Source organism: Aulostomus chinensis, chromosome 15 (assembly GCF_037954235.1).
Source record: "Aulostomus chinensis isolate RoL2024-O1b breed Wild chromosome 15, RoL_Achi_v1.0, whole genome shotgun sequence".
NCBI lineage: Eukaryota > Metazoa > Chordata > Actinopteri > Syngnathiformes > Aulostomidae > Aulostomus > Aulostomus chinensis.
The window spans coordinates 15,431,923-15,458,790 of record NC_141334.1 but is presented as its reverse complement, the minus strand read 5'-3'; the positions used below and the strand labels follow the sequence as shown (position 1 = coordinate 15,458,790).

At 46.0% G+C, this 26,868-nt stretch overlaps 3 protein-coding genes and 1 long non-coding RNA gene across 6 annotated transcripts; 3 read left to right on the top strand and 1 right to left on the bottom strand.

Annotated features, from left to right (window-relative positions):
• Positions 1–525: 525 nt before the first annotated feature.
• LOC147248917 (homeodomain-interacting protein kinase 2-like) lies at positions 526–9,973 on the top strand. Its single transcript, XM_086226522.1, has 13 exons — positions 526–655; positions 3,205–3,345; positions 3,584–3,798; positions 3,926–4,114; positions 4,218–4,399; positions 4,649–4,772; positions 4,866–4,976; positions 5,090–5,176; positions 5,263–5,450; positions 5,556–5,735; positions 5,830–6,104; positions 6,186–8,026; positions 8,122–9,973. Exons 3-12 carry the CDS (start codon positions 3,607–3,609, stop codon positions 6,731–6,733), a joined length of 2,076 nt encoding a protein of 691 aa, XP_086082648.1. The 5' UTR covers positions 526–655; positions 3,205–3,345; positions 3,584–3,606; the 3' UTR covers positions 6,734–8,026; positions 8,122–9,973.
• LOC147248916 (uncharacterized) lies at positions 5,115–15,475 on the bottom strand. 2 transcript variants are annotated; one of them, XR_015119484.1, is made up of 4 exons: positions 15,290–15,475; positions 12,672–12,759; positions 7,008–7,108; positions 5,115–5,629 (listed from the first exon to the last, which is right to left on the bottom strand). It is a non-coding gene; the product is annotated as an uncharacterized LOC147248916 (long non-coding RNA). The 2 variants fall into 2 exon arrangements; XR_015119485.1 differs by lacking the exons at positions 12,672–12,759; positions 15,290–15,475 and adding an exon at positions 10,172–10,312.
• LOC147248915 (homeodomain-interacting protein kinase 2-like) lies at positions 10,574–20,039 on the top strand. Of its 2 annotated transcripts, XM_086226520.1 has the most exons (13): positions 10,574–10,703; positions 13,253–13,393; positions 13,632–13,846; positions 13,974–14,162; positions 14,266–14,447; positions 14,697–14,820; positions 14,914–15,024; positions 15,138–15,224; positions 15,311–15,498; positions 15,604–15,783; positions 15,878–16,152; positions 16,234–18,091; positions 18,187–20,039. In XM_086226520.1, the coding sequence occupies exons 3-12, from the start codon at positions 13,655–13,657 to the stop codon at positions 16,794–16,796; spliced, it is 2,091 nt and encodes a 696-aa protein (XP_086082646.1). In that variant the 5' UTR covers positions 10,574–10,703; positions 13,253–13,393; positions 13,632–13,654; the 3' UTR covers positions 16,797–18,091; positions 18,187–20,039. The 2 variants fall into 2 exon arrangements, with proteins under 2 accessions (XP_086082646.1, XP_086082645.1); XM_086226519.1 differs by lacking the exon at positions 10,574–10,703 and having other exon boundaries at positions 12,059–13,846.
• A 594-nt stretch (positions 20,040–20,633) lies between these two features.
• LOC147248914 (homeodomain-interacting protein kinase 2-like) lies at positions 20,634–26,796 on the top strand. Its single transcript, XM_086179113.1, has 12 exons — positions 20,634–20,763; positions 23,316–23,456; positions 23,695–23,909; positions 24,037–24,225; positions 24,329–24,510; positions 24,760–24,883; positions 24,977–25,087; positions 25,201–25,287; positions 25,374–25,561; positions 25,667–25,846; positions 25,941–26,215; positions 26,297–26,796. The coding sequence occupies exons 3-12, from the start codon at positions 23,718–23,720 to the stop codon at positions 26,794–26,796; spliced, it is 2,028 nt and encodes a 675-aa protein (XP_086035239.1). The 5' UTR covers positions 20,634–20,763; positions 23,316–23,456; positions 23,695–23,717.
• Positions 26,797–26,868: the final 72 nt, after the last annotated feature.

Here is a 26,868-nt window from a genome sequence, read left to right as displayed (position 1 = left end):
TTCTAATCATCTGTCATTAAAGAACAGAAAACTAACACAACACAACAACATGGCGGAACACCTGAGCGTTCATCCAAATAAACACGGAGAGATCATACAAGGGAGCGTCACAGCAGAGACGATCACCTTCAGGTTGGGTGTTCAACAGATGTTCACCCCGGATCCTTCCACCTGGTTTCAGCCACTGTTGGCAGGGAGAGGCAGTTAACAAACCACCAAGTCCTCCAGTTTGGAACTAATACCTGGTACTGACATGGGTCTCCAGGTCATGACATGCAAGCTACTAAGAAAAGTACTTTGTGACCCCCCCCCCCTCCAAAAAAAAGAAACGTCAAGATACTCCAAAGGTATCACAATGATATGAGTTTACATTTTTCATTTATTTATGAGTTCCAGTGGGTTTTTGTGCCAAGTATGAGGAGACGTTCATGACATTTTCTACCAGGTTATCAGGTCAGCTGTTGATAATGTGAACAGCCACCATCTAGTGGCCAGTTGGTGTTACTACAACTATCACCAGCCTGAGAGCCATTCCTCGTCAACTCCAGTCGTGTTCAAACCAGGGAGTAACGGCGTTAAAATAAACGAGATTACCGCCTAGGAATGATGACTGGCGAAGAGAAAGATTTCATGTTGAGACAACCAGAGACATCAGGTGGGCGGGTGTCTACACACAGACCCAGCACACACAAGGCAAGTCCAGAGTCGCGGGAAAAGACAGCGTTTTCAAGATGGAAGTATAGGCACTTCTTTAACTTCACGGAGGTTAAGGGTCACAATGTAAATGTTGAGTGTAGGTTGTGTCACCCCAGAGCGAGAGCATCGAGGCTGTGAACGTCCAATGTTAGCATCTCCAATGTAATGAAGCGCCTCTCGACAGCCCCCGCTTCTGCTGAAGGAAGGGCCAGAAACACCGTTGACCCCGCTGACGGTGGTAGCAGCCAGGTGCTGTCAACCTGAGCTCGGCTAACAAAGGACACGGAGCCACGCCGGCCAAGCAGCCAACGCCGGATTTTTCCGAAAAATAATCAAAATTCTTTGACATTTTTAAACAAAGTAAAAAAGAGGAATGCAACAGTTACTTTCCCTGGTAACTAGTTACTTTCATAGGGGAGTCACTCAGTTACTTTTTGGGAGAAGAAACAAGTAACCATAACTAATTACTTATGGTGATCACACTGCCGTTACAGCACGAAATCATACACTTTTAAAAATAAAGCTATCATCTTGGTGTAGGAGTAAGTAACCATAACTAATTACTTTCTCAAAGTCACTGCTCCAAACTGGTTAGATCCTTGTTCCAGTGGAGAGCTGAGCCTGAAATTCAAGAAATACAACACTTTAGGTGCAACAGCAACACCAGAAGCCACACACCCAGTATTTCCCATCAAGGACACATCCCCGCAGTCACTGAGCCAGTAATGATTCCTCTTAATAAACAAGAGAAAACATTTGTCGTCCTCAACTTTATCTGGTTGGTCTGCGTCGTGGGGGCAGCAGCCTCAGCAAGGAAGCCCAGACTGTCCTCTTCCCAGCCACGTCCACCAGCTCTCCCGGCAGAATCACGAGGCGTTCCCAGGCCAGCCAAGAGATATAATCCCTCCAGCGTGTCCTGGGCCTCCTCCCGGTCAGACATGCCTGGAACACCTCCAGAGGGAGGTGTCCAGGAGGCATCTTCACCAGATGCCTGAACCACCTCAACTGACCCCTCCTAACATGGAGGAGTAGCAGCTCTACTCTGAGTCCCTCCTGAATGACTGAGCTTCTCACCCCATCTCTAAGGGAGAGCCCAGCCACCCTGCAGAGGAAACTCATTTCGGCCGCTTGTATTCGCGATCTTGTTCTTTCGGTCATTACCCAAAGCTCATGACCAATGGTGAGGGTTGGAACGTAGATTGACCGGTAAATCGAGAGCCTCGCCTTTTGGCTAAGCTCCCCCTTCACCACAACGGACTGGTTTAGCACCCGCATCACTGTGGATGCCACCCCAAACCACCTGTCAATCTCCCTCCTACCCTCACCCAGGAACAAGACCCTGAGATACTTGAAAGCCTCCACCTGAGGTAGGAACTCCCCCCCGACCTGGAGTGGGCAAACCACCCTTTTCAGGCTGAGGACCATGGCCTCAGACTTGAAGGTGCCGATTCTCACATAAAACATTTGGTCACATGAATATTTTGGGGTTAATTAGATGTTTTTAACCTCGGCTCCTAAAATAAGTCAATAACTCACCGGCTTAACAAAACAGTTGAGTTCTTACACCCAGTTTTGGTCCCACTGACTCCCATGAACACCGATGTTGGTGATCACACTGCCGTTACAGCACGAAATCATACACTTTTAAAAATAAAGCTATCATCTTGGTGTAGGAACCTCAATATTGTAGTTTTATCCTTTTCAACCAGATGGTGCCATTTTCTAACATCTGGCATTGAGATCAGGAACATTCAATGTTCCATTCGTCCTCCTTCTCCATCAGTATGAAGCCCTACAGGCCAATGAGACAAAAGAACAAATAAATGAAAAACAAAACAGTGTCAGTTTGTTGTAGGGAGGTAAGGATGCGATGTGTACGCGTGTATCAACAAGTGAGTGTGAGAGTAGCCAAAACGAAGACACTCACATCCCTGTCGATGGATTATTTGTTCCACCTCCATCTGAGGATTGTATCAGGATACGTTTGACCTTAGAAACAGAACAGCAAGTCTTTACTGTGGCACAAGTAAGAAGGAATTGAAGACAGACCATTTGGTGCAACAGGATTAAAAAGAAGAAAATGGACTTTTAAAACAAATCACACAAGGCAATCATATCATTTTCAGGGTTACTGCATGATACATTAAATTATTGCACATGTATTCAAGGTTTGCCAGTATATATTGATGTAATGGCTCTGGCAGAATAAACAGAGAAAAAACACTCTGGAGCATCCAACTGTCCACAGCTGAGTAGCTGGAAAACCACCCACAGACGCAGTCCACCATTATGCTCTCCGTGGAAAGACAGAGGAACACAGGCAGGGTAACTCCTGAGTACTGGAAGGAAGTGTCGTCTCTGCTGAGCCTTCTTGACGATGGCAACACAGATTGGTTTTGGTGATGTCACATGACCCAGGGCTCCTATGATGTCATTGGTTTTCACTGGACTCACATCTCAACCAAGTGTGAATGATCTTTTCTTTGTGCTCTGATCTCTGACTGACAGCTAAGGAAGATCTGAGCACGACACAGTGAAGGTTAAAACACTGAAGTCAACTTTGACGCGTATATATGAGCACACTCATCTTCATCAGTATACACACTTCAACCTTGACAAGTTACCACCAAGACAACCTCCGGTGAAAAGGTGAGCTACAAAAAAAGGCCCTCCTGTGGTGATAATGACCAGAATAGCAGGCGGTCTTAAGCCTCTAGGTGGTCTAAATGCTAGGAGCAGTGTTGACAGTGTTGAATGTGCTCTACCAGGGGCTGCTAGGCCTCATGTTAACTTTGTGCGCTCCATAGATGTTAAAAAAGAGACAGAGACGATGTAGTGATAGTTTAACGTTGTGACCCAATGTTGTCTTTCTATTCTCCTGTCACAGTTGAGTTCATCAGACTGGTAACCATGACGTCCAACGACGACAACCTGCTGGCCCCCGGAAGTACTCTGTTCTCTGAGACCTGCAGCTACAAGGTCTTGTCCTTCCTGGGTGAAGGAGTGTTCGGTAAAGTCCTCAAATGTTTGAGGACTGATGGAAATGGAGGTCAGAAAGTTGTGGCGGTCAAGATAATGGAACAAGAAGCAGGAGTGGCTGAGGTAGGAAGTTCAGCGCTGCATCATTTGAGTTGTACTTCCCTTGTGACAAAGGAAGGAAGTGTATAACCTCACAAAATAGACTGGGACCATGTCAAGCTAATCAGATATTATTTTCATAAATCTGCAGGCAAAGATTCTGGAGAAGATCAAGGTGCTGAACTCAAGCCTCTTTGTCCATTGGGAGCAATCTTTCTTGGACAAAGGACGTTTTTGTCTGGAGTTTGAACATCTGGACAAAAGTCTGTCTGACCTGTGGACCAAGGAGGGAGGTGGGAAACCTCTCAACCTCACCCTCATCAGGCCCATCCTTCGTCAGGTGTGTGCCACCACCTTCTTTTCTGCATCCGTAGAAAAGGACTATTGATGGAATACCGTTGACCTTCATCCCATTAATGTTCCCTCTTTTATCAACCTTCCAGGTGGCTGCTGGACTTTGCCAGTTGAAGTCTGCAGGAATTCTGCACACGGACCTGAAACCAGACAACGTGATGCTGGTGGACCACCTGAGGGAATTCTGCCGGGTCAAAATCATTGACTTTGGTCTGGCACTAGAAGCTGCTGACGCAATGCAGGGCTTCCCACTCCAAACCCTGGTGTACCGGTGAGCAAATGGAACCGTTTTCAATCTCTCACTGGTGAACTGGTGGCTAATAAACTGGATAATGATAATATTCTATTTTACTTTGAAAGAGCTCAAAGAAAATCAGCAGCCACCTTTGAAAACACCAACCAGTTCAAACTCAGACAATAGATGAGAAAAGTTTAGCAGCCACGATTAGCCAAGACGAATTAATGATCCAATAATGGATGACGTTTTCATGGTTAACTCTTTTTTTTCATTCTCTCTCAGTTCTCCAGAGATCATGTTGGGGCTTCCATACACAGAAGCCATTGACATGTGGTCTGTGGGGTGTGTGGCTGCCGAGATGTTCCTGGGGGACCTGCTCTACCCTGGGATGAGCGAATACGACATGGTAAGTTCACCTCAACTGCCTCCACTGTGTGTGTCTTTCAGGGAGATGTTGAGTACTTGTTGATGTTGAGTTGACATTGTGTTGCATCTTCAGCTCAGGTACATCATGGACACACAGGGTCCAATCCCACAGGACTTGATAGAAGAAGGGTTGACCAGCGACGACTTCTTCCAGCAAGACTTTGACGGTCTCTGGAGACTGAAGGTTGGTACCTCCTCACCCCTGCTCAAATCTAACTGAGCTACAAGACATTTTTAAATTTTAAAACAGAGAATCAAGTCACCAAAGTTCTTGATGATGTGTTTGTTTGTCCTCAGACTCCCTATCAGTTCCACCTGGAGTCACAGACTCAGCCATGTGAGAACAGGAAGTTCAGGCTCAGGTCCCTCGATCAACTTGTTTATGTAAGTATCAACTGTAAAAATGTTGATTGACCGTATTTGAACACTCTGCAGGTGAGACATCTGACCTTCAGTGTTGTTTGTTCCAGCTGAATGTCGCTGAATTGGACTGTCCCGAGGATGCAGCTGCAGAGTGGGCTGATCGCCTCATGTTTGTGGACCTGCTGAAAAAGATGCTCCAGCTTGACGCCTCAGAGAGGATCACTCCCCACCAGGTGCTGGAGCACCCCTTTATAACAATGAGCCACCTCCAGGCCTACAGGTCCAGCAGCGACTAGTAAGTCAACACCAGGATGTAGAAGTTAGCGTTCTCCACTTTATCTGAAAATACTCTTCGTACGTTGTCTTCACTCAGCTAACACAGCGTTTCCTTGTCTTGCAGTGCCATGTCCTCCATTATCACGGCCACTGAGCCCTGGATCGTCCAGCCTGAACAGCAGAGATCTCATCCTCCTTCTGGCAGGAAAAGAAAGAGGGAGGATGATGATGATGGAGATCTGAATTTCAGCCAGACATCTCATCACATGTCCAAAAAGAGGAAGACTGCTGGCCCCCCACAAGGGTAGGCTCACCTACACCGACCACCTCATGATCAGAGAGATTGTAGATTTGTTTTACAAGGAGACATTTTGAAACTTCTGAATATTATTTTACAGACACATTGATGCCAGTCCTGAGGAGAAAGGACTCCCATCCCAGCCCCCCCACCAGAGCCTCACACCAACAAAGAAGAAGAAGAAGGATAAGAAAAAGAAGAAATCACAAGGAACAAAGAAAAGTAGAATCAATCCTGCAGGACCAGAAGATCAGGAGAAACCCCCCAGAGTTAGGAAGGACACAAAGAAGAGGAAGATGGATGAAGTGGAGCCGGAAAAACATAGAGGCAGCAAGAAAGTTGCAGCTCCTGGATTGAGGGACGGAGGGAGGACGGGTGAGTAGACGAGTGCTGTAGCAACATTCCTCTGTGACTGCTGAGATGTGCTTGTGTCTAACATGTGACTTTGACTTCCAGAGCCTCGACCAAGTGGCACCACCCGGGTCTCCACTCACCTCCTCCCTACCAACCCCCCCCCATCCTCCTCTTCCCACCTTGTCTCCATGCGTCTTGGTTCCTTCACTCTCAATCCCAATCCTTCCCTCATTCCCAGGAATATAACCTACCCCCCCTTCCAACCCCACATTCACCCTCTCATGCACCCTCCTGTCAACCCCCCCTCCTACGTCCCCCCCTTCCAACCCCACATTCACCCTCTCATGCACCCTCCTGTCAACCCCCACTCCTACGTCCCCCCCTTCCAACCCCACATTCACCCTCTCATGCACCCTCCTGTCAACCCCCCCTCCTACATCCCCCCCTTCCAACCCCACATTCACCCTCTCATGCACCCTCCTGTCAACCCCCCCTCCTACATCCCCCCCTTCCAACCCCACATTCACCCTCTCATGCACCCTCCTGTCAACCCCCCCTCCCAAACCCACTTTCACCCTCTCATGTACCCTTCTGTCAACCCCCCCTCCAACATACCCCCCTTCCCTCCTTACATGCCCCCTCCCAAGTGAAGAAGCAGCACTGGCCCCACCCTCTTGACCATCACTGAGGAGCCCTTGAGACCCCCTGAGACACAGCTTGTGGTGGGAGAGTCTGGAAGTAGTGGAGGAGCTCAGGAGGAGTGGAGTCCTTCCTGTAGAACCCCGTCTGCAGAGAGCTGCTCCTCCATCAGCTCAGGCCTGGATGCTGCACTCAGTCCTCAAAGCTGTGGCAAAGCTCTTTCATCACAGCAAACATCTTGATGTCGCCAAGCTGAAACGCCCAAAGACCAGCAAAGAGTCTCACCTGGAAGTGAGGAGCCGCTTCAGTGCTCTGCTAACCCAACGGATGAAGACGTGGGACATCATCAGAGGGTCTCAGGTCCAGGCAGCCACCAACGTCCTGGACTACAGACAGAAGAAGACGGAGGAATCACACAACAAAATGTCATTGATTGACTGATTGGATGCTGCTGCCTGCTGTGTTCTCCCATCACCATGACGATATGAATGTCGGGACACTGTAGGATCTGGAAGTTTTCAATTTTCTTCTAAATCCGTCTTCAATGCAAAGGACATTGTGAACATTCGTCCATAAGATGTCGTCAGTGTGAGCGGAAATGTTTAAATGGGCAGAAGAAGAAGAGGAAGATGAAATCTCTGTTTGCTTCATTGTTATGGGGGAGGGAGCTGCCAAATGCGTGTGATGTCACGTTTGATCTTGATCCTTGGATGATGGTGGAATCTCACAGAACCCTGACAGAAGAACCTGTACAATAAAAATGATTTTCTACTCCAGTTCGTAACTTAAAAACCTTCACGACGGAGATTTTGTTCTTTTTCAGGTGGGGTTTTCCAGCCTCCATGTCATGTCAGAAATTAAAAGACACTGGTCATGGTTCTCCTGGCATTCTGGGATGGGGTTCGATTCCCTACAGTTTCCTGCTGACTGTTTGACATTTACATGAAGGACCATAATTTACACTCCAGTTACTGGAGCAGCTCCAACTAAGTTCTAAAATCCTGTCTGATGCTTCCTTGAACTTTGACAAAGATGAACTTGAAGTTAAAGTAATAAAACACTCTTGGTACCTCATCTACTACCAGAAGCAGGACCTGGAGAAGACCAAAGAAGAACTTAAAAACAAAGTGATGGCGGCTCACATTCAGGAGCCCCTCACCGCTGAGAACGAACACGACGAAAACGACGAGAGCAGCGCCGAGGCCAGCGCAGAGTTCACGTCTGCAGCCACGTACAAGGACCGCAGCGAGGAGGAGCGCATGACCGAGGCCGAAAAGAACGAACGCTTGCAGAAACACCTACTCGTAAGTCTTAACAGACAACATCCATCATGTTTTCCACATTCATGGGTAAGACCGAATCTCTGAATCTCTCCGGCTGTGGTTTTTTTTTTCTCCAGGCTCTTAGCTCAGAGTTGGCCAACGCTCGGGACGAGACCAAGAAAACGGTGAATGACATCATCCATGCGGAGAACATGCGAGCAGGACGAGACAAGTACAAGACCCTCAGACAGATTCGTTCAGGGAACACCAAACAGCGCATCGACGAGTTTGAATGTATGTGATGTCTGTATTCACCGCGGCAAAAGCCCAGCCAGCTGGGCCATTCTGCCTGGACTGCAGTCCTGCCTCACTCAAGCTGTTTTCTCTCTTCCCTTAAAAATCAGATCCACAACATGACATGGCTGCACAAGAGCAGCACAATGTACAACAAGAAGTTGTGACAGTTCATGATTCTAATCATGAAGAAATATATTTCCTTTAAATTATGGAAATTATTTTGCATCACAGACCAAAGAAACTGGGTATGACATTAAATTACATACAATGTTCTAATAATATTGCATTGAATCAAAATTAGGATTTTTTTTTTGGACTATTTGGCTTCCAGTCACAAAACATTCAACACAAATTAGAGTTCCTCGATGCAAACTTTGCTCATCGGGTTTTCTTTTCATCTTTCTTTTTTTTTTTTTACATGATAAAGGTTTTTCCGTGCAGTTCAGGAAGAGCAGAATGTCCGAATCAATACAGGTTTTGCCTTAATATGACAAGAGGAGGAATAATCCAGGACAGCACAAGGAATCACGCTCTCATGTGCTGTCCCATTTCAGCCGGTTAAGTTCTCCGCAAAGCTGAATGTTGCAATTTAATATGAAATTCTTAATAAGAAAAAATATCAATGACAAATTTTGATCGATTTTTTTTTTTGTTGCCTTAAATAATAATAAATGACACAAAAAAAAATAGCACGCACTGGAAAAACACAGTTTGCAAAATTAGTCAAAACAGACCAATGAGCAGTATTTCCAATCCATGCATTTTTGATAAACTGTGTGTATTTAATGACTTTTTTATTTTATAATTTGGATTTTTCTGATGTGATAAAATGAAGTGTAAGGTGTTCAAAAATTAAAATACCGCCGAGGATATTTTTGTATTATAAAAATCTAGAAGCGCTCGTCAAAAACAAGGTATTTTTTGTTGTTACTCTGATGAAAAGCATTTTGAAAAACAGTGTTAGTTGTTGACTAATGAAGCAGCTGTCGTAGTGAGCTGAGGGAACAAGCAACACCCTTCATCATGCGATAGAGCCGAGGAAAAGCCTGATCAATGTTCCCTGTACATTTCCTCTCTGGAGTTGTACACTGTGAACACGTTGAATGTACTTTTTTTTAAAGTAGACAAACAAACAAACAAAAAATGTATGAGCATAAAATTTTCTGATTGATTTTGGCATTCGGGCATGAAAGGGTTTTGCTTGTTCATAGACATTTAGAAATTTAGCGTTTGAAAGATGTATTTACACTATTTTGCAAGTTCAAAATATATGTATTTTAGTGATAGATATTTCTTTTTATTTTATTTTCATGCCTCTTAACGAATGAACGTGTTTTTTTTGTACCAAGAAGCAATTTGTTATCCAGTATCTTTCCCCATTGTTGAATATACTACATGTAACTGCTCTAAAATGTAAGAAAGCAGTTACTTCTATTTTGGATACTTTTCCATGCCTGTGCTGTACTGTAGCTGAAGCACCATGTATCAACAGCCTTCTGGTGAGAATCCTGTAACTTCAACTCGTCTCCAAAGGTGTTGCGCTGAATTTGGTCTTGAGTCAAAAAGAGAAAAGAAAAGAAGAAAGACTGAATATTTGGAAAATTGACGAGAGTGCCTTGACCAGAGTATTTATCAGAACTTTCTGCTTCAAGTCTTCCTTTCACCAGTGAATAAAAGCCAGATAAAACTGCATTCAGTATTGTCACTACTGCTGTTGCTGTTTCATTTGTTTATATTATAGTATATTAGTAGTAGTAAAGGAAATTCTAATCATCTGTCATTAAAGAACAGAAAACTAACACAACACAACAACATGGCGGAACACCTGAGCGTTCATCCAAATAAACACGGAGAGATCATACAAGGGAGCGTCACAGCAGAGACGATCACCTTCAGGTTGGGTGTTCAACAGATGTTCACCCCGGATCCTTCCACCTGGTTTCAGCCACTGTTGGCAGGGAGAGGCAGTTAACAAACCACCAAGTCCTCCAGTTTGGAACTAATACCTGGTACTGACATGGGTCTCCAGGTCATGACATGCAAGCTACGAAGAAATGTACTTTGTGACCCCCCCCCCCCCCCCAAACAAAAAGAAACGTCCAGATACTCCAAAGGTATCACAATGATATGAGTTTACATTTTTCATTTATTTATGAGTTCCAGTGGGTTTTTGTGCCAAGTATGAGGAGACGTTCATGACTTTTTCTACCAGGTTATCAGGTCAGCTGTTGATAATGTGAACAGCCACCATCTAGTGGCCAGTTGGTGTTACTACAACTATCACCAGCCTGAGAGCCATTCCTCGTCAACTCCAGTCGTGTTCAAACCAGGGAGTAACGGCGTTAAAATAAACGAGATTACCGCCTAGGAATGATGACTGGCGAAGAGAAAGATTTCATGTTGAGACAACCAGAGACATCAGGTGGGCGGGTGTCTACACACAGACCCAGCACACACAAGGCAAGTCCAGAGTCGCGGGAAAAGACAGCGTTTTCAAGATGGAAGTATAGGCACTTCTTTAACTTCACGGAGGTTAAGGGTCACAATGTAAATGTTGAGTGTAGGTTGTGTCACCCCAGAGCGAGAGCATCGAGGCTGTGAACGTCCAATGTTAGCATCTCCAATGTAATGAAGCGCCTCTCGACAGCCCCCGCTTCTGCTGAAGGAAGGGCCAGAAACACCGTTGACCCCGCTAACGGTGGTAGCAGCCAGGTGCTGTCAACCTGAGCTCGGCTAACAAAGGACACGGAGCCACGCCGGCCAAGCAGCCAACGCCGGATTTTTCCGGAAAATAATCAAAATTCTTTGACATTTTTAAACAAAGTAAAAAAGAGGAATGCAACAGTTACTTTCCCTGGTAGCTAGTTACTTTCATAGGGGAGTCACTCAGTTACTTTTTGGGAGAAGAAACAAGTAACCATAACTAATTACTTATGGTGATCACACTGCCGTTACAGCACGAAATCATACACTTTTAAAAATAAAGCTATCATCTTGGTGTAGGAGTAAGTAACCATAACTAATTACTTTCTCAAAGTCACTGCTCCAAACTGGTTAGATCCTTGTTCCAGTGGAGAGCTGAGCCTGAAATTCAAGAAATACAACACTTTAGGTGCAACAGCAACACCAGAAGCCACACACCCAGTATTTCCCATCAAGGACACATCCCCGCAGTCACTGAGCCAGTAATGATTCCTCTTAATAAACGAGAGAAAACATTTGTCGTCCTCAACTTTATCTGGTTGGTCTGCGTCGTGGGGGCAGCAGCCTCAGCAAGGAAGCCCAGACTGTCCTCTTCCCAGCCACGTCCACCAGCTCTCCCGGCAGAATCACGAGGCGTTCCCAGGCCAGCCAAGAGATATAATCCCTCCAGCGTGTCCTGGGTCTCCTCCCGGTCGGACATGCCTGGAACACCTCCAGAGGGAGGTGTCCAGGAGGCATCTTCACCAGATGCCTGAACCACCTCAACTGACCCCTCCTAACATGGAGGAGTAGCAGCTCTACTCTGAGCCCCTCCTGAATGACCGAACTTCTCACCCCATCTCTAAGGGAGAGCCCAGCCACCCTGCAGAGGAAACTCATTTCGGCCGCTTGTATTCGCGATCTTGTTCTTTCGGTCATTACCCAAAGCTCATGACCAATGGTGAGGGTTGGAACGTAGATTGACCGGTAAATCGAGAGCCTCGCCTTTTGGCTAAGCTCCCCCTTCACCACAACGGACTGGTTTAGCACCCGCATCACTGTGGATGCCACCCCAAACCACCTGTCAATCTCTCTCCTACCCTCACCCAGGAACAAGACCCTGAGATACTTGAAAGCCTCCACCTGAGGTAGGAACTCCCCCCCGACCTGGAGTGGGCAAACCACCCTTTTCAGGCTGAGGACCATGGCCTCAGACTTGAAGGTGCCGATTCTCACATAAAACATTTGGTCACATGAATATTTTGGGGTTAATTAGATGTTTTTAACCTTGGCTCCTAAAATAAGCCAATAATTCACCGGCTTAACAAAACAGTTGTGTTCTTACACCCAGTTTTGGTCCCACTGACTCCCATGAACACCGATGTTGGTGATCACACTGCCGTTACGGCACGAAATCATACAGTTTTAAAAATAAAGCTATCATCTTGGTGTAGGAACCTCAATATTGTAGTTTTATCCTTTTCAACCAGATGGTGCCATTTTCTAACATCTGGCATTGAGATCAGGAACATTCAATGTTCCATTCGTCCTCCTTCTCCATCAGTATGAAGCCCTACAGGCCAATGAGACAAAAGAACAAATAAATGAAAAACAAAACAGTGTCAGTTTATTGTAGGGAGGTAAGGATGCGATGTGTACGCGTGTATCAACAAGTGAGTGTGAGAGTAGCCAAAACGAAGACACTCACATCCCTGTCGATGGATTATTTGTTCCACCTCCATCTGAGGATTGTATCAGGATACGTTTGACCTTAGAAACAGAACAGGAAGTCTTTACTGTGGCACAAGAAAGAAGGAATTGAAGTCAGACCATTTGGTGCAACAGGATTAAAAAGAAGAAAATGGACTTTTAAAACATATCACACAAGGCAATCATATCATTTTCAGGGTTACTGCATGATACATTAAATTATTGCACATGTATTCAAGGTTTGCCAGTATATATTGATGTAATGGCTCTGGCAGAATAAACAGAGAAAAAACACTCTGGAGCATCCAACTGTCCACAGCTGAGTAGCTGGAAAACCACCCACAGACGCAGTCCACCATTATGCTCTCCGTGGAAAGACAGAGGAACACAAGCAGGGTAACTCCAGAGTACTGGAAGGAAGTGTCGTCCCTGCTGAGCCTTCTTGACGATGGCAACACAGATTGGTTTTGGTGATGTCACATGACCCAGAGCTCCTATGATGTCATTGGTTTTCACTGGACTCACATCTCAACCAAGTGTGAATGAACTTGTCTTTGTGCTCTGATCTCTGACTGACAGCTAAGGAAGATCTGAGCACGACACAGTGAAGGTTAAAACACTGAAGTCAACTTTGACGCGTATATATGAGCACACTCATCTTCATCAGTATACACACTTCAACCTTGACAAGTTACCACCAAGACAACCTCCGGTGAAAAGGTGAGCTACAAAAAAAGGCCCTCCTGTGGTGATAATGACCAGAATAGCAGGCGGTCTTAAGCCTCTAGGTGGTCTAAATGCTAGGAGCAGTGTTGACAGTGTTGAATGTGCTCTACCAGGGGCTGCTAGGCCTCATGTTAACTTTGTGCGCTCCATAGATGTTAAAAAAGAGACAGAGACGATGTAGTGATAGTTTAACGTTGTGACCCAATGTTGTGTTTCTATTCTCCTGTCACAGTTGAGTTCATCAGACTGGTAACCATGACGTCCAACGACGACAACCTGCTGGCCCCCGGAAGTACTCTGTTCTCTGAGACCTGCAGCTACAAGGTCTTGTCCTTCCTGGGTGAAGGAGTGTTCGGTAAAGTCCTCAAATGTTTGAGGACTGATGGAAATGGAGGTCAGAAAGTTGTGGCGGTCAAGATAATGGAACAAGAAGCAGGAGTGGCTGAGGTAGGAAGTTCAGCGCTGCATCATTTGAGTTGTACTTCCCTTGTGACAAAGGAAGGAAGTGTATAACCTCACAAAATAGACTGGGACCATGTCAAGCTAATCAGATATTATTTTCATAAATCTGCAGGCAAAGATTCTGGAGAAGATCAAGGTGCTGAACTCAAGCCTCTTTGTCCATTGGGAGCAATCTTTCTTGGACAAAGGACGTTTTTGTCTGGAGTTTGAACATCTGGACAAAAGTCTGTCTGACCTGTGGACCAAGGAGGGAGGTGGGAAACCTCTCAACCTCACCCTCATCAGGCCCATCCTTCGTCAGGTGTGTGCCACCACCTTCTTTTCTGCATCCGTAGAAAAGGACTATTGATGGAATACCGTTGACCTTCATCCCATTAATGTTCCCTCTTTTATCAACCTTCCAGGTGGCTGCTGGACTTTGCCAGTTGAAGTCTGCAGGAATTCTGCACACGGACCTGAAACCAGACAACGTGATGCTGGTGGACCACCTGAGGGAATTCTGCCGGGTCAAAATCATTGACTTTGGTCTGGCACTAGAAGCTGCTGACGCAATGCAGGGCTTCCCACTCCAAACCCTGGTGTACCGGTGAGCAAATGGAACCGTTTTCAATCTCTCACTGGTGAACTGGTGGCTAATAAACTGGATAATGATAATATTCTATTTTACTTTGAAAGAGCTCAAAGAAAATCAGCAGCCACCTTTGAAAACACCAACCAGTTCAAACTCAGACAATAGATGAGAAAAGTTTAGCAGCCACGATTAGCCAAGACGAATTAATGATCCAATAATGGATGACGTTTTCATGGTTAACTCTTTTTTTTCATTCTCTCTCAGTTCTCCAGAGATCATGTTGGGGCTTCCATACACAGAAGCCATTGACATGTGGTCTGTGGGGTGTGTGGCTGCCGAGATGTTCCTGGGGGACCTGCTCTACCCTGGGATGAGCGAATACGACATGGTAAGTTCACCTCAACTGCCTCCACTGTGTGTGTCTTTCAGGGAGATGTTGAGTACTTGTTGATGTTGAGTTGACATTGTGTTGCATCTTCAGCTCAGGTACATCATGGACACACAGGGTCCAATCCCACAGGACTTGATAGAAGAAGGGTTGACCAGCGACGACTTCTTCCAGCAAGACTTTGACGGTCTCTGGAGACTGAAGGTTGGTACCTCCTCACCCCTGCTCAAATCTAACTGAGCTACAAGACATTTTTAAATTTTAAAACAGAGAATCAAGTCACCAAAGTTCTTGATGATGTGTTTGTTTGTCCTCAGACTCCCTATCAGTTCCACCTGGAGTCACAGACTCAGCCATGTGAGAACAGGAAGTTCAGGCTCAGGTCCCTCGATCAACTTGTTTATGTAAGTATCAACTGTAAAAATGTTGATTGACCGTATTTGAACACTCTGCAGGTGAGACATCTGACCTTCAGTGTTGTTTGTTCCAGCTGAATGTCGCTGAATTGGACTGTCCCGAGGATGCAGCTGCAGAGTGGGCTGATCGCCTCATGTTTGTGGACCTGCTGAAAAAGATGCTCCAGCTTGACGCCTCAGAGAGGATCACTCCCCACCAGGTGCTGGAGCACCCCTTCATAACAATGAGCCACCTCCAGGCCTACAGGTCCAGCAGCGACTAGTAAGTCAACACCAGGATGTAGAAGTTAGCGTTCTCCACTTTATCTGAAAATACTCTTCGTACGTTGTCTTCACTCAGCTAACACAGCGTTTCCTTGTCTTGCAGTGCCATGTCCTCCATTATCACGGCCACTGAGCCCTGGATCGTCCAGCCTGAACAGCAGAGATCTCATCCTCCTTCTGGCAAGAAAAGAAAGAGGGAGGATGATGATGATGGAGATCTGAATTTCAGCCAGACATCTCATCACATGTCCAAAAAGAGGAAGACTGCTGGCCTCCCACAAGGGTAGGCTCACCTACACCGACCACCTCATGATCAGAGAGATTGTAGATTTGTTTTACAAGGAGACATTTTGAAACTTCTGAATATTATTTTACAGACACATTGATGCCAGTCCTGAGGAGAAAGGACTCCCATCCCAGCCCCCCCACCAGAGCCTCAGACCAACAAAGAAGAAGAAGAAGGATAAGAAAAAGAAGAAATCACAAGGAACAAAGAAAAGTAGAATCAATCCTGCAGGACCAGAAGATCAGGAGAAACCCCCCAGAGTTAGGAAGGACACAAAGAAGAGGAAGATGGATGAAGTGGAGCCGGAAAAACATAGAGGCAGCAAGAAAGTTGCAGCTCCTGGATTGAGGGACGGAGGGAGGACGGGTGAGTAAACGAGTGCTGTAGCAACATTCCTCTGTGACTGCTGAGATGTGCTTGTGTCTAACATGTGACTTTGACTTCCAGAGCCTCAACCAAGTGGCACCACCCGGGTCTCCACTCACCTCCTCCCTACCAACCCCCCCCCATCCTCCTCTTCCCACCTTGTCTCCATGCGTCTTGGTTCCTTCACTCTCAATCCCAATCCTTCCCTCATTCCCAGGAATATAACCTACCCCCCCTCCTACATCCCCCCCTTCCAACCCCACATTCACCCTCTCATGCACCCTCCTGTCAACCCCACCTCCTACGTCCCCCCCTTCCAACCCCACATTCACCCTCTCATGCACCCTCCTGTCAACCCCCACTCCTACGTCCCCCCCTTCCAACCCCACATTCACCCTCTCATGCACCCTCCTGTCAACCCCCCCTCCTACATCCCCCCCTTCCAACCCCATATTCACCCTCTCATGCACCCTCCTGTCAACCCCCCCTCCTACATCCCCCCCTTCCAACCCCACATTCACCCTCTCATGCACCCTCCTGTCAACCCCCCCTCCCAAACCCACTTTCACCCTCTCATGTACCCTTCTGTCAATGCCCCCTCCAACATACCCCCCTTCCCTCCTTACATGCCCCCTCCCAAGTGAAGAAGCAGCACTGGCCCCACCCTCTTGACCATCACTGAGGAGCCCTTGAGACCCCCTGAGACACAGCTTGTGGTGGGAGAGTCTGGAAGTAGTGGAGGAGCTCAGGAGGAGTGGAGTTCTTCCTGTAGAACCCCGTCTGCAGAGAGCTGCTCCTCCATCAGCTCAGGCCTGGATGCTGCACACTCAGTCCTCAAAGCTGTGGCAAAGCTCTTTCATCACAGCAAACATCTTGATGTCGCCAAGCTGAAACGCCCAAAGACCAGCAAAGAGTCTCACCTGGAAGTGAGGAGCCGCTTCAGTGCTCTGCTAACCCAACGGATGAAGACGTGGGACATCATCAGAGGGTCTCAGGTCCAGGCAGCCACCAACGTCCTGGACTACAGACAGAAGAAGACGGAGGAATCACACAACAAAATGTCATTGATTGACTGATTGGATGCTGCTGCCTGCTGTGTTCTCCCATCACCATGACGATATGAATGTCGGGACACTGTAGGATCTGGAAGTTTTCAATTTTCTTCTAAATCCATCTTGAATGCAAAGGACATTGTGAACATTCGTCCATAAGATGTCGTCAGTGTGAGCGGAAATGTTTAAATGGGCAGAAGAAGAAGAGGAAGATGAAATCTCTGTTTGCTTCATTGTTATGGGGGAGGGAGCTGCCAAATGCGTGTGATGTCACTTTTGATCTTGATCCTTGGATGATGGTGGAATCTCACAGAACCCTGACAGAAGAACCTGTACAATAAAAATGATTTTCTACTCCAGTTCGTAACATAAAAACCTTCACGACGGAGATTTTGGTCTTTTTCAGGTGGGGTTTTCCAGCCTCCATGTCATGTCAGAAATTAAAAGACACTGGTCATGGTTCTCCTGGCATTCTGGGATGGGGTTCGATTCCCTACAGTGTCCTGCTGACTGTTTGACATTTACATGAAGGACCATAATTTACACTCCAGTTACTGGAGCAGCTCCAACTAAGTTCTAAAATCCTGTCTGATGCTTCCTTGAACTTTGACAAAGATGAACTTGAAGTTAAAGTAATAAAACACTCTTGGTACCTCATCTACTACCAGAAGCAGGACCTGGAGAAGACCAAAGAAGAACTTAAAAACAAAGTGATGGCGGCTCACGTTCAGGAGCCCCTCACCGCTGAGAACGAGCACGACGAAAACGACGAGAGCAGCGCCGAGGCCAGCGCAGAGTTCACGTCTGCAGCCACGTACAAGGACCGCAGCGAGGAGGAGCGCATGACCGAGGCCGAAAAGAACGAACGCTTGCAGAAACATCTACTCGTAAGTCTTAACTGACAACATCCATCATGTTTTCCACATTCATGGGTAAGACCGAATCTCTGAATCTCTCCGGCTGTGGGTTTTTTTTTCTCCAGGCTCTTAGCTCAGAGTTGGCCAACGCTCGGGACGAGACCAAGAAAACGGTGAATGACATCATCCATGCGGAGAACATGCGAGCAGGACGAGACAAGTACAAGACCCTCAGACAGATTCGTTCAGGGAACACCAAACAGCGCATCGACGAGTTTGAATGTATGTGATGTCTGTATTCACCGCGGCAAAAGCCCAGCCAGCTGGGCCATTCTGCCTGGACTGCAGTCCTGCCTCACTCAAGCTGTTTTCTCTCTTCCCTTAAAAATCAGATCCACAGCATGACATGGCTGCACAAGAGCAGCACAATGTACAACAAGAAGTTGTGACAGTTCATGATTCTAATCATGAAGAAATATATTTCCTTTAAATTATGGAAATTATGTTGCATCACAGACCAAAGAAACTGGGTATGACATTAAATTACATACAATGTTCTAATAATATTGCATTGAATCAAAATTAGGATTTTTTTTTTGGACTATTTGGCTTCCAGTCACAAAACATTCAACACAAATTAGAGTTCCTCGATGCAAACTTTGCTCATCGGGTTTCTGTTCATCTTTCTTTTTTTTTTTTACATGATAAAGGTTTTTCCGTGCAGTTCAGGAAGAGCAGAATGTCCGAATCAATACAGGTTTTGCTTTAATATGACAAGAGGAGGAATAATCCAGGACAGCACAAGGAATCACGCTCTCATGTGCTGTCCCATTTCAGCCGGTTATGTTCTCCGCAAAGCTGAATGTTGCAATTTAATATGAAATTCTTAATAAGAAAAAATATCAATGACAAATGTTGATCGATTTTTTTTTTTGTTGCCTTAAATAATAATAAATGACACAAAAAAAAAAAATAGCACGCACTTGAAAAACACAGTTTGCAAAATTAGTCAAAACAGACCAATGAGCAGTATTTCCAATCCATGCATTTTTGATAAACTGTGTGTATTTAATGACTTTTTTATTTTATAATTTGGATTTTTCTGATGTGATAAAATGAAGTGTAAGGTGTTCAAAAATTAAAATACCGCCGAGGATATTTTTGTATTATAAAAATCTAGAAGCGCTCGTCAAAAACAAGGTATTTTTTGTTGTTACTCTGATGAAAAGCATTTTGAAAAACAGTGTTAGTTGTTGACTAATGAAGCAGCTGTCGTAGTGAGCTGAGGGAACAAGCAACACCCTTCATCATGCGATAGAGCCGAGGAAAAGCCTGATCAATGTTCCCTGTACATTTCCTCTCTGGAGTTGTACACTGTGAACACGTTGAATGTACTTTTTTTTAAAGTAGACAAACAAACAAACAAAAAATGTATGAGCATAAAATTTTCTGATTGATTTTGGCATTCGGGCATGAAAGGGTTTTGCTTGTTCATAGACATTTAGAAATTTAGCGTTTGAAAGATGTATTTACACTATTTTGCAAGTTCAAAATATATGTATTTTAGTGATAGATATTTCTTTTTATTTTATTTTCATGCCTCTTAACGAATGAACGTGTTTTTTTTGTACCAAGAAGCAATTTGTTATCCAGTATCTTTCCCCATTGTTGAATATACTACATGTAACTGCTCTAAAATATAAGAAAGCAGTTACTTCTATTTTGGATACTTTTCCATGCCTGTGCTGTACTGTAGCTGAAGCACCATGTATCAACAGCCTTCTGGTGAGAATCCTGTAACTTCAACTCGTCTCCAAAGGTGTTGCGCTGAATTTGGTCTTGAGTCAAAAAGAGAAAAGAAAAGAAGAAAGACTGAATATTTGGAAAATTGACGAGAGTGCCTTGACCAGAGTATTTATCAGAACTTTCTGCTTCAAGTCTTCCTTTCACCAGTGAATAAAAGCCAGATAAAACTGCATTCAGTATTGTCACTACTGCTGTTGCTGTTTCATTTGTTTATATTATAGTATATTAGTAGTAGTAAAGGAAATTCTAATGATCTGTCATTAAAGAACAGAAAACTAACACAACACAACAACATGGCGGAACACCTGAGCGTTCATCCGAATAAACACGGAGAGATCATACAAGGGAGCGTCACAGCAGAGACGATCACCTTCAGGTTGGGTGTTCAACAGATGTTCACCCCGGATCCTTCCACCTGGTTTCAGCCACTGTTGGCAGGGAGAGGCAGTTAACAAACCACCAAGTCCTCCAGTTTGGAACTAATACCTGGTACTGACATGGGTCTCCAGGTCACGACATGCAAGCTACTAAGAAAAGTACTTTGTGACCCCCCCCCCAAAAAAAAAGAAACGTCAAGATACTCCAAAGGTATCACAATGATATGAGTTTACATTTTTCATTTATTTATGAGTTCCAGTGGGTTTTTGTGCCAAGTATGAGGAGACGTTCATGACTTTTTCTACCAGGTTATCAGGTCAGCTGTTGATAATGTGAACAGCCACCATCTAGTGGCCAGTTGGTGTTACTACAACTATCACCAGCCTGAGAGCCATTCCTCGTCAACTCCAGTCGTGTTCAAACCAGGGAGTAACGGCGTTAAAATAAACGAGATTACCGCCTAGGAATGATGACTGGCGAAGAGAAAGATTTCATGTTGAGACAACCAGAGACATCAGGTGGGCGGGTGTCTACACACAGACCCAGCACACACAAGGCAAGTCCAGAGTCGCGGGAAAAGACAGCGTTTTCAAGATGGAAGTATAGGCACTTCTTTAACTTCACGGAGGTTAAGGGTCACAATGTAAATGTTGAGTGTAGGTTGTGTCACCCCAGAGCGAGAGCATCGAGGCTGTGAACGTCCAATGTTAGCATCTCCAATGTAATGAAGCGCCTCTCGACAGCCCCCGCTTCTGCTGAAGGAAGGGCCAGAAACACCGTTGACCCCGCTGACGGTGGTAGCAGCCAGGTGCTGTCAACCTGAGCTCGGCTAACAAAGGACACGGAGCCACGCCGGCCAAGCAGCCAACGCCGGATTTTTCCGGAAAATAATCAAAATTCTTTGACATTTTTAAACAAAGTAAAAAAGAGGAATGCAACAGTTACTTTCCCTGGTAACTAGTTACTTTCATAGGGGAGTCACTCAGTTACTTTTTGGGAGAAGAAACAAGTAACCATAACTAATTACTTATGGTGATCACACTGCCGTTACAGCACGAAATCATACACTTTTAAAAATAAAGCTATCATCTTGGTGTAGGAGTAAGTAACCATAACTAATTACTTTCTCAAAGTCACTGCTCCAAACTGGTTAGATCCTTGTTCCAGTGGAGAGCTGAGCCTGAAATTCAAGAAATACAACACTTTAGGTGCAACAGCAACACCAGAAGCCACACACCCAGTATTTCCCATCAAGGACACATCCCCGCAGTCACTGAGCCAGTAATGATTCCTCTTAATAAACGAGAGAAAACATTTGTCGTCCTCAACTTTATCTGGTTGGTCTGCGTCGTGGGGGCAGCAGCCTCAGCAAGGAAGCCCAGACTGTCCTCTTCCCAGCCACGTCCACCAGCTCTCCCGGCAGAATCACGAGGCGTTCCCAGGCCAGCCAAGAGATATAATCCCTCCAGCGTGTCCTGGGTCTCCTCCCGGTCGGACATGCCTGGAACACCTCCAGAGGGAGGTGTCCAGGAGGCATCTTCACCAGATGCCTGAACCACCTCAACTGACCCCTCCTAACATGGAGGAGTAGCAGCTCTACTCTGAGCCCCTCCTGAATGACCGAACTTCTCACCCCATCTCTAAGGGAGAGCCCAGCCACCCTGCAGAGGAAACTCATTTCGGCCGCTTGTATTCGCGATCTTGTTCTTTCGGTCATTACCCAAAGCTCATGACCAATGGTGAGGGTTGGAACGTAGATTGACCGGTAAATCGAGAGCCTCGCCTTTTGGCTAAGCTCCCCCTTCACCACAACGGACTGGTTTAGCACCCGCATCACTGTGGATGCCACCCCAAACCACCTGTCAATCTCCCTCCTACCCTCACCCGGGAACAAGACCCTGAGATACTTGAAAGCCTCCACCTGAGGTAGGAACTCCCCCCCGACATGGAGTGGGCAAACCACCCTTTTCAGGCTGAGGACCATGGCCTCAGACTTGAAGGTGCCAATTCTCACATAAAACATTTGGTCACATGAATATTTTGGGGTTAATTAGATGTTTTTAACCTCGGCTCCTAAAATAAGTCAATAATTCACCGGCTTAACAAAACAGTTGTGTTCTTACACCCAGTTTTGGTCCCACTGACTCCCATGAACACCGATGTTGGTGATCACACTGCCGTTACGGCACGAAATCATACAGTTTTAAAAATAAAGCTATCATCTTGGTGTAGGAACCTCAATATTGTAGTTTTATCCTTTTCAACCAGATGGTGCCATTTTCTAACATCTGGCATTGAGATCAGGAACATTCAATGTTCCATTCGTCCCCCTTCTCCATCAGTATGAAGCCCTACAGGCCAATGAGACAAAAGAACAAATAAATGAAAAACAAAACAGTGTCAGTTTGTTGTAGGGAGGTAAGGATGCGATGTGTACGCGTGTATCAACAACAAGTGAGTGTGAGAGTAGCCAAAACGAAGACACTCACATCCCTGTCGATGGATTATTTGTTCCACCTCCATCTGAGGATTGTATCAGGATACATTTGACCTTAGAAACAGAACAGGAAGTCTTTACTGTGGCACAAGAAAGAAGGAATTGAAGTCAGACCATTTGGTGCAACAGGATTAAAAAGAAGAAAATGGACTTTTAAAACAAATCACACAAGGCAATCATATCATTTTCAGGGTTACTGCATGATACATTAAATTATTGCACATGTATTCAAGGTTTGCCAGTATATATTGATGTAATGGCTCTGGCAGAATAAACAGAGAAAAAACACTCTGGAGCATCCAACTGTCCACAGCTGAGTAGCTGGAAAACCACCCACAGACGCAGTCCACCATTATGCTCTCCGTGGAAAGACAGAGGAACACAAGCAGGGTAACTCCTGAGTACTGGAAGGAAGTGTCGTCCCTGCTGAGCCTTCTTGACGATGGCAACACAGATTGGTTTTGGTGATGTCACATGACCCAGGGCTCCTATGATGTCATTGGTTTTCACTGGACTCACATCTCAACCAAGTGTGAATGAACTTGTCTTTGTGCTCTGATCTCTGACTGACAGCTAAGGAAGATCTGAGCACGACACAGTGAAGGTTAAAACACTGAAGTCAACTTTGACGCGTATATATGAGCACACTCATCTTCATCAGTATACACACTTCAACCTTGACAAGTTACCACCAAGACAACCTCCGGTGAAAAGGTGAGCTACAAAAAAAGGCCCTCCTGTGGTGATAATGACCAGAATAGCAGGCGGTCTTAAGTCTCTAGGTGGTCTAAATGCTAGGAGCAGTGTTGACAGTGTTGAATGTGCTCTACCAGGGGCTGCTAGGCCTCATGTTAACTTTGTGCGCGCCATAGATGTTAAAAAAGAGACAGAGACGATGTAGTGATAGTTTAACGTTGTGACCCAATGTTGTGTTTCTATTCTCCTGTCACAGTTGAGTTCATCAGACTGGTAACCATGACGTCCAACGACGACAACCTGCTGGCCCCCGGAAGTACTCTGTTCTCTGAGACCTGCAGCTACAAGGTCTTGTCCTTCCTGGGTGAAGGAGTGTTCGGTAAAGTCCTCAAATGTTTGAGGACTGATGGAAATGGAGGTCAGAAAGTTGTGGCGGTCAAGATAATGGAACAAGAAGCAGGAGTGGCTGAGGTAGGAAGTTCAGCGCTGCATCATTTGAGTTGTACTTCCCTTGTGACAAAGGAAGGAAGTGTATAACCTCACAAAATAGACTGGGACCATGTCAAGCTAATCAGATATTATTTTCATAAATCTGCAGGCAAAGATTCTGGAGAAGATCAAGGTGCTGAACTCAAGCCTCTTTGTCCATTGGGAGCAATCTTTCTTGGACAAAGGACGTTTTTGTCTGGAGTTTGAACAGCTGGACAAAAGTCTGTCTGACCTGTGGACCAAGGAGGGAGGTGGGAAACCTCTCAACCTCACCCTCATCAGGCCCATCCTTCGTCAGGTGTGTGCCACCACCTTCTTTTCTGCATCCGTAGAAAAGGACTATTGATGGAATACCGTTGACCTTCATCCCATTAATGTTCCCTCTTTTATCAACCTTCCAGGTGGCTGCTGGACTTTGCCAGTTGAAGTCTGCAGGAATTCTGCACACGGACCTGAAACCAGACAACGTGATGCTGGTGGACCACCTGAGGGAATTCTGCCGGGTCAAAATCATTGACTTTGGTCTGGCACTAGAAGCTGCTGACGCAATGCAGGGCTTCCCACTCCAAACCCTGGTGTACCGGTGAGCAAATGGAACCGTTTTCAATCTCTCACTGGTGAACTGGTGGCTAATAAACTGGATAATGATAATATTCTATTTTACTTTGAAAGAGCTCAAAGAAAATCAGCAGCCACCTTTGAAAACACCAACCAGTTCAAACTCAGACAATAGATGAGAAAAGTTTAGCAGCCACGATTAGCCAAGACGAATTAATGATCCAATAATGGATGACGTTTTCATGGTTAACTCTTTTTTTTCATTCTCTCTCAGTTCTCCAGAGATCATGTTGGGGCTTCCATACACAGAAGCCATTGACATGTGGTCTGTGGGGTGTGTGGCTGCCGAGATGTTCCTGGGGGACCTGCTCTACCCTGGGATGAGCGAATACGACATGGTAAGTTCACCTCAACTGCCTCCACTGTGTGTGTCTTTCAGGGAGATGTTGAGTACTTGTTGATGTTGAGTTGACATTGTGTTGCATCTTCAGCTCAGGTACATCATGGACACACAGGGTCCAATCCCACAGGACTTGATAGAAGAAGGGTTGACCAGCGACGACTTCTTCCAGCAAGACTTTGACGGTCTCTGGAGACTGAAGGTTGGTACCTCCTCACCCCTGCTCAAATCTAACTGAGCTACAAGACATTTTTAAATTTTAAAACAGAGAATCAAGTCACCAAAGTTCTTGATGATGTGTTTGCTTGTCCTCAGACTCCCTATCAGTTCCACCTGGAGTCACAGACTCAGCCATGTGAGAACAGGAAGTTCAGGCTCAGGTCCCTCGATCAACTTGTTTATGTAAGTATCAACTGTAAAAATGTTGATTGACCGTATTTGAACACTCTGCAGGTGAGACATCTGACCTTCAGTGTTGTTTGTTCCAGCTGAATGTCGCTGAATTGGACTGTCCCGAGGATGCAGCTGCAGAGTGGGCTGATCGCCTCATGTTTGTGGACCTGCTGAAAAAGATGCTCCAGCTTGACGCCTCAGAGAGGATCACTCCCCACCAGGTGCTGGAGCACCCCTTTATAACAATGAGCCACCTCCAGGCCTACAGGTCCAGCAGCGACTAGTAAGTCAACACCAGGATGTAGAAGTTAGCGTTCTCCACTTTATCTGAAAATACTCTTCGTACGTTGTCTTCACTCAGCTAACACAGCGTTTCCTTGTCTTGCAGTGCCATGTCCTCCATTATCACGGCCACTGAGCCCTGGATCGTCCAGCCTGAACAGCAGAGATCTCATCCTCCTTCTGGCAGGAAAAGAAAGAGGGAGGATGATGATGATGGAGATCTGAATTTCAGCCAGACATCTCATCACATGTCCAAAAAGAGGAAGACTGCTGGCCCCCCACAAGGGTAGGCTCACCTACACCGACCACCTCATGATCAGAGAGATTGTAGATTTGTTTTACAAGGAGACATTTTGAAACTTCTGAATATTATTTTACAGACACATTGATGCCAGTCCTGAGGAGAAAGGACTCCCATCCCAGCCCCCCCACCAGAGCCTCACACCAACAAAGAAGAAGAAGAAGGATAAGAAAAAGAAGAAATCACAAGGAACAAAGAAAAGTAGAATCAATCCTGCAGGACCAGAAGATCAGGAGAAACCCCCCAGAGTTAGGAAGGACACAAAGAAGAGGAAGATGGATGAAGTGGAGCCGGAAAAACATAGAGGCAGCAAGAAAGTTGCAGCTCCTGGATTGAGGGACGGAGGGAGGACGGGTGAGTAGACGAGTGCTGTAGCAACATTCCTCTGTGACTGCTGAGATGTGCTTGTGTCTAACATGTGACTTTGACTTCCAGAGCCTCAACCAAGTGGCACCACCCGGGTCTCCACTCACCTCCTCCCTACCAACCCCCCCCCATCCTCCTCTTCCCACCTTGTCTCCATGCGTCTTGGTTCCTTCACTCTCAATCCCAATCCTTCCCTCATTCCCAGGAATATAACCTACCCCCCCTCCTACATCCCCCCCTTCCAACCCCACATTCACCCTCTCATGCACCCTCCTGTCAACCCCCCCTCCTACATCCCCCCCTTCCAACCCCACATTCACCCTCTCATGCACCCTCCTGTCAACCCCCCCTCCTACGTCCCCCCCTTCCAACCCCACATTCACCCTCTCATGCACGCTCCTGTCAACCCCCACTCCTACGTCCCGCCCTCCCAAACCCACTTTCACCCTCTCATGCACCCTCCTGTCAACCCCCCCTCCCAAACCCACTTTCACCCTCTCATGTACCCTTCTGTCAACCCCCCCTCCAACATACCCCCCTTCCCTCCTTACATGCCCCCTCCCAAGTGAAGAAGCAGCACTGGCCCCACCCTCTTGACCATCACTGAGGAGCCCTTGAGACCCCCTGAGACACAGCTTGTG

Coding starts and splice junctions, on each gene's coding strand:
- LOC147248917 (XM_086226522.1), top strand. CDS start 3,607: ATGACGTCCAACGACGACAACCTGCTGGCCCCCGGAAGTACTCTGTTC. Junction 3,799..3,925: donor AAGAAGCAGGAGTGGCTGAG/GTAGGAAGTTCA, acceptor ATAAATCTGCAG/GCAAAGATTCTGGAGAAGAT. Junction 5,177..5,262: donor CCCTCGATCAACTTGTTTAT/GTAAGTATCAAC, acceptor TGTTTGTTCCAG/CTGAATGTCGCTGAATTGGA.
- LOC147248914 (XM_086179113.1), top strand. CDS start 23,718: ATGACGTCCAACGACGACAACCTGCTGGCCCCCGGAAGTACTCTGTTC. Junction 24,511..24,759: donor CTCCAAACCCTGGTGTACCG/GTGAGCAAATGG, acceptor ATTCTCTCTCAG/TTCTCCAGAGATCATGTTGG. Junction 25,562..25,666: donor TACAGGTCCAGCAGCGACTA/GTAAGTCAACAC, acceptor CTTGTCTTGCAG/TGCCATGTCCTCCATTATCA.
- LOC147248915 (XM_086226519.1), top strand. CDS start 13,604: ATGTTGTGTTTCTATTCTCCTGTCACAGTTGAGTTCATCAGACTGGTA. Junction 14,448..14,696: donor CTCCAAACCCTGGTGTACCG/GTGAGCAAATGG, acceptor ATTCTCTCTCAG/TTCTCCAGAGATCATGTTGG. Junction 15,499..15,603: donor TACAGGTCCAGCAGCGACTA/GTAAGTCAACAC, acceptor CTTGTCTTGCAG/TGCCATGTCCTCCATTATCA.